Raw genomic sequence first — 6,497 nt, 5'->3', positions numbered from 1 at the left:
GTAATTTTTTTCAAATTTAAAAATACACAGAAGAGAAGGAGCGGCAGCCGGCTTCCGACGATCGTGAAAGGGGATTCTCCCCTGGACCTGTTTTCATCGGTCGAAGTAGGGAAAAAGCTAATGTTATATAGTGGTTGGGGAAGCCATCAAATCAAGATCCAAGTGACACAGATTTATACAACAACATTTCTCTTTTGTCTATAGTGGGTCATGGTGGTACGGGGAAGACGACTCTCTTGCTACATGTCTTTGAAATGTGAAAGAGGAATTTGACCTTAAGATTTGGGTGTGTGTTTCCAACAACTTTAAAGAGGAAGAAGTCATTACTGATATGTTGAAATATCTTAATAAATGGAAGCCTCATTTAATGCAACTTCCTCCTCTTCAAAGCACACTTAAATTTGTGATGCAGTCCAAGAAGCTTTTGCATGTTCTGGATGATGTTTGGGAGGGTAATACTACCAAATGGGGGAATGTGCTCTCCCCTCTTACTAAGGGAAGTTTGGGAGGTAAGATTTTGGTAACAACCCGGATGGATTCAATTGCATCCATGATTGCAGAGGTGATTAGAAAGAAGAATAAATTGTTGAGATTAGAGGGCTTGGGGGATGATGAGTGCTTGCAACTCTTCAAAACTCATGCATTTGGTGCATTCGGTGTTAAAGAAAACAGTAGCCTGTTGGATTAATTTTGGGACTACAATGTAATTAATAAATTTGTTGGGTCATCATTAAATAAGTCAAAATTATTGTGGTCTAATTTAGAATTAAGTTTACGACTTTGGGCACATTTGTCATGATATTATAGTGTGGATACCATAAGTGCAAATTCTAATTTGATTAGGTGCAGAATTAGAATTAAGCAAAACTTTTTTATAACCGCCTGGTAGTTACTTCAAAGAGCGATGGTCCCCAATTTGCAGAGAGACACATCCCTTTTCTTGCACCCCATCAACAATAAACTAAGAAAAATCTGGAAAATCTGCATATTGGAAGATCATATATTGTGCAATCGATCTAATGGATTCCGGTACGTTTCCGCTAATCTATGGTTTATTTCTCTCAAAATTGAATGTGAATTTTTTTTAGTTCTAACATAGTCGTGTTCATAAAGAGTTAGAGTGCATTGCTGAAGAGATAGTTAAAAAGCTTTCCGGTGCTCCGTTGGCAGCAAAGGTCATTGGTGGTGTTCTGAAGTCTGAATTGACTCCGAAGCATTGGGAATAAAAATATTGAAAGCATAAAATCACTGCCGGGCCAGAAAAAAATTACAATCATTAGAATCTTAATATTGAGCTATTCAATCCTACCAGAACCTTTTAAAAATTGTTTCGCATTTTGTAGTATATTCCCACAAGGTCATCTATTTGACAAAGTTGATTTGGTTCGAATGTGGATTGCATTGGATTTTATCCAGATGTCTTCTAATACAGGAGACACTATCGAAGATATGGGAAGATGGTATTTTGATACTTTGGTCAAAATATCTTTTTTTGACAAGAAAAACTCGACATTTTATAAGATGCGTGACTTAATACATTCATTAGCACGGGATGTTTCAGAAAAAATGCTTCAGGTTTGTGGAGAATAAAGATGCGTCTTTTGACATTCCTGAAACTATTCGACACTTATTTGTTGACATTACAAATCTAGATATGCTGAGAGAGATTACAAAATTGAAACATTTACGTTCGCTTTTTTTGACCTGTCGAGAAGGTCAAGATGAAAATTTTATGGATGTACTTGCTGAAGTTTTTAAAGCATTGAGAAGCATTAGTGTGGTATTCATGTGTTTTCCATATTTGAAACTGGTGCCTGAGTCAATCGAAAATTTGATACATCTCAGATACTTAAATTTTCATAGAACCCCTATCGCTCTGCTACCAAAGGCTCTTTGCAATCTTTATCACTTGCAGTTTTTTATCTTTAATTCAGTACCTAAATGTGTAATTTCTGATGATTTCATCCCAGTAGATATGAACAATCTTTCAAATCTACGTTATCTAAAATTGCGCGGGAAGTTTGTGCATAGGAATTTAAAGTCACTTAAAAAATTAGATGGATTTTATGTTACGATTAAAAATGGTTATAAGATTTGGGAGCTGAAACAATCAAATGACATTTGTTGAATACAAAAAGGGAGGAATCTGAGGAATATATTCAGAAATCACCTTTGTGGATTACCAGTGAAGCATTCAAGGAAATGTCGATCAAAAAATTGTCCGGGAAGTGCTTCGAGTTTTTATAGTGATGAATTAGATTATAAGGAAAACCTCACATATTTGTCCTTAGATTGGGGTGACTTTGACCGCAATAATAAGGAGAGAAGTGGCACCTTTGAATGGGATTTCTATGAACGCACGGATGAGGAAAGTGGCACCTTCACCAACTTTCAACATTTGCTTACAAACCTTCAAATAGATAAGAAAAGTAGAACATCAAGAAAAGTGGAACCAGATTCAGATTTAGAAGTGGTGATGTTTGAAAAACTTGAACCACCCAACAACATAAAAGAATTGTTGATGCATGCGCACATGGGTGCAGGGTCTACATTATGGTTGAACAAAGTCAATTCGATCTTTAATTTAGAATACATCAGACTAGATGAGTGTTTTAACTGGGAAATTCTTCTACCTTTTGGGCAGCTTCCTCATCTCAAGTATCTTTATCTTCTTAACATGCCAAAAATAGAGCAGCTTGATAATAAATTTCATCAGGATACAAAGGTTTGTACCCTTCCATCACTGGAGCTGCTACACATTAAAAATTTACAAGTGCTGGAGGTTTGGATTGATGTAGAAGCAGCAAAAGATAACTGTTTGTTTCCTTGCTTAAAGAAGCTCTACCTCAAAGAGGGCCCAAAATTGCAGGAGTTGTCCTGTTTACCTCCTAAGCTCGAGAGATTGGAGTTGAATAACATTACGTGGAAATCTTTTGAATTTCTAAAGGATAACAACAACTGTTGCAACATTATAATTCAAAATTGCGACAATTTAAAGAATTTCTTAAGAGTTATGGCTTCGAGCGATGAGCTCCGAGTGCGTGCAAAAGTTATAAACGATGCTTTCACGTTGATGATGGAGCCATTGAGAAGTATTGTGTCTATTAACTTGTTGGAAATTAAGGATTGTCCTATGATTTCCTTTCCATATGGGGCAGAGCAGTGGTTTCAGGAAGTTAGTTACCTTTGTAAGTTGAACTTGGAAAGGCTTCAAAATCTTGAGTCTCTCCCTTGCTTCTCTTCACTTGAGATTTTAGATATGATAGATGTTCCCAAGCTCCAGAGGCTGTCGTACATCCCCGCTTCTCTGAAACAATTAAGTCTTCAAAATCTCGAATCATTGCAGGATCTTCCATCTTTTAGGGACGTCTCTTCACTTGAGATTTTAGATATAATAAATGTTCCCAAGCTCCAAAGGCTCTCGTACATCCCCGCCTCTTTGAAACAATTAAGTCTTCAAAATCTCAAATCATTGCAGGATCTTCCATCTTTTAGGGACATCTCTTCGCTTGAGATTTTACGTGTGGAAAAACTTCCCAAACTCCAGAGGTTGTCGTACATCCCCACCTCTCTGAAACAATTAAAGCTTCAAAATCTCGAATCATTGCAGGATCTTTCATCTTTTAGGGACGTCTCCTCACTTGAGATTCTACTTGTGATAGATGCTCCTAAGCTCCTACAACTGCCTAACATTCCGACCTCTTTAGAAAATTTAAAGCTTGAAAAACTTGAATTGTTGTTGCATCTTTCGTTTTTTAGGGATGACTCTTCACTTAAGATTCTATATATAATAAATGCTCCTAATCTCCAACAACTGCCTAACATCCCTTCCTCCATGGAACAATTATGGCTTGAAAGACTCGAATCATTGCAAAGTCTTCCATCATTTAGGGAAGACTCTTTACTTAAGATTTTACATGTGGAAAAAGTTCCTCTGCTTCGATTGCTGCCTGAAATCCCCGCCTCTCTCGAACACTTAGAGATTAAACATCTCGAATCAGTACAGCACATGCCGCTTTCTTTTTCCAAATCTTCACTTAAAATTCTACATGTGAAAGATGTTCTTCAGCTCCGGCTACTGCCTGAAATCCCCGCTTCTCTGAAACATCTAACACTTGAATATCTCGAATCATTGCAGAGTCTTCCATCATTTAGGGTCGACTCTTCACTTGAGATTTTACGTGTGGAAAAAGTTCCTCTGCTCCGGCTGCTGCCTGAAATGCCCGCCGCTCTGAAATGTCTAACTCTTCAATATCTCAAATCATTGCGGTGGGTGCCCACTCTTCACTTGAATCTCTAGATATTAAAATGGTTCCTCAGCTCTAATTGCTCCCTCTGAAGATCCCCACCACTCTCAGACGATTAAAGCTTATAAATCTCAAATCGTTGCACTGCCTCCCATCTTCTTTGTTGGACGTCTCATCCCTTAAGTATCTATCCCTAGAAAGCATTCCCAACCTCAAATCACTGCCAGACCTCCCACCCTCTTTGTCTACCCTCCGTCTAAAGAAGCTTGATCAATTGGATTGCTTGCCTTCATGCATATCTAATCTTTATTCTCTCACTTGCATTCATATCGGTGAAGCCTGCAAACTCCGGGAATTACCAGATCCTCCTCCCTCCGTAAATCTTTTATCAATCATGGGCTGTCATCCAGAGTTGATGGAGCGCTATAAAGAGTTTTCAGGCTCTAATTGGTGGATTGTAGAATAAGCATCAACATGGTGCTCACCAGTATTCAGGACTCTGGCAGCAAATGACAAGAACTGAAACAATGAATTTTGGTAACCATAAATTACCATTTAATTCTTTTCCAACAACTGCTGCTTTTTTTATGTGTTGTTGTGTAATTTATGATAGAATATTACATGCAGAGTTGGAGTCGTGATGCATCCGGACTTCATGGACATCATTGTTGTACACATTGTACAACAATTTGTACAACATCGTTGAAATGCACTCATAATTTATGTTGTTCCCATCAGTAAGCAATAACTATTTTTATATACTTATTTTCATATAAATCATGCATCTTGTTTGAGGAATGTCAGGTTGATGTCAATCTAATCCTAAGTTGAGTAAATTAATGTCTAGTTCTTTTTAAATTATTTTACAGATTTTAAGTTTAGCTATATTGGATTTTACTTATGGGAGAGGGATGTTTTCTTTATTAATTTGATTTTTGAAAGATTTACGCAAGTACAACTCATTTCTTACGTATTTACAGATCAAAACACCTAAAATTAATTTTTTACAAGCATGCCATCTCACCTGCGGATGAAAAAATGTATTTCATTATTTTAAAAGTTTAAATGGGAATATTTTTATGTGATATGAAAGATTTTGGTGGTATAAATGTGAAACATAAAATGTAGATGGTCGATATGCAAATATATAGGAAGTAGGCTGTATGTATGAAACATAAAGTTTTTATTTGACATGATTTTATGGGTGTTGGGGTTATTTATGTGATTTGATATGATCTGCAACTTCATTCAGTTGATATGATGTAGATACTTTTCCTTTTGGTGATTTATTTTCTTTATCTTTTTTTCTTCTTAAGTATTTAGTTATTAATGTTGCTGGATTCCTAATTCTGATCTATAACAAATAGAACTTCAATAAAAATATAAAAATTCAAGGAAAATTTACATACACAACACTCAATTATTATGGATTTACATATCTTACAACCTAAACTTTGATATTTACACCCACATCAATTCACCTATGCATGAAAAATGTGAATTTGATAGTTAAAAAGTGGTAATTAGTACAATTTTTCATGAAGGTTTTGCTGTGCTATGCATGTAAATGCTGAAAAATTCAATTGCTTGCTGAAATTTTGAAGTTCAAAAGTTTTACTAGTTTTTTTTAATTAATTATTCATTGCATTTTTATTTCATTTTTTTTTTTACTTATTTTTTAGCTTAAAGAAGAAAAAGATGAATTTTTACTGCTTATTGCTTTTTAATCCATTTATTCTGCTTTTTCTTATATTATTTATCTTGATTTTATCATTCTATTTGCATTATAAAGCTTAAGTCCTTAATCATTTTACATCATTGAACTGTCTGTAATTAAAGCTACACTTGCAGCCTTGTTAGTACGTTCCAAATAATGGTGATGGGAACTAAAGTTCACTGCTTTATCTGAAAGCTCTTGAATTCCAAGGCTCCTGTGTTGGATGGTTGTCATTGTGCCTTTGCAGATGATGGTTTGACTGAACCTGTACAATTTACTGCTGCGGCATATGGGGACTGGAACTTTAACAAAGCCAAAATGACTCAGTTTTGAGTGAACTGCTCTTCCTTCGACTTCATTATTAGGTGCATGCTAGCTTATGATTGTGTCTGCTCTGATGGGAACTGATATGAGAGCAAGTCAGGTTGATTAAAAGTTCAAGGGTGGGGTAGAGAAAATTCAGAAGAAGAGTTAAATCTGGATGGCTAAAGGATTTCGTTGGCTGAATGATTCAATTAATTTTTATTTGCTGC

The 6,497-nt window shown here is 35.8% G+C and overlaps 2 protein-coding genes and 1 long non-coding RNA gene across 3 annotated transcripts; all 3 read left to right on the top strand.

Annotated features, from left to right (window-relative positions):
- The first annotated feature begins 26 nt into the window (after nt 1-26).
- On the top strand, nt 27-1,226 carry LOC110033583 (disease resistance protein RGA2-like). Its single transcript, XM_020737618.1, has 2 exons — nt 27-677; nt 1,102-1,226. Exons 1-2 carry the CDS (start codon nt 332-334, stop codon nt 1,224-1,226), a joined length of 471 nt encoding a protein of 156 aa, XP_020593277.1. The 5' UTR covers nt 27-331.
- Nucleotides 1,227-4,270, top strand: LOC110033581 (the record flags this gene model as incomplete). Its single annotated transcript, XM_020737617.1, has 1 exon — nt 1,227-4,270. A coding segment is annotated over exon 1 (1,794 nt), but the record flags the coding sequence as incomplete, so codon positions are not given.
- Nucleotides 4,271-4,285: 15 nt separating this feature from the next.
- Nucleotides 4,286-6,463, top strand: LOC110033586. Its single transcript, XR_002294953.1, has 3 exons — nt 4,286-4,784; nt 4,875-4,984; nt 6,099-6,463. It is a non-coding gene; the product is annotated as an uncharacterized LOC110033586 (long non-coding RNA).
- Nucleotides 6,464-6,497: the final 34 nt, after the last annotated feature.

This window comes from Phalaenopsis equestris, unplaced genomic scaffold (assembly GCF_001263595.1).
Source record: "Phalaenopsis equestris unplaced genomic scaffold, ASM126359v1 Scaffold001228, whole genome shotgun sequence".
Classification (NCBI taxonomy): domain Eukaryota; kingdom Viridiplantae; phylum Streptophyta; class Magnoliopsida; order Asparagales; family Orchidaceae; genus Phalaenopsis; species Phalaenopsis equestris.
The sequence above is the reverse complement of the archived record's forward strand: the minus strand, read 5'-3'. Positions and strand labels throughout refer to the sequence as shown.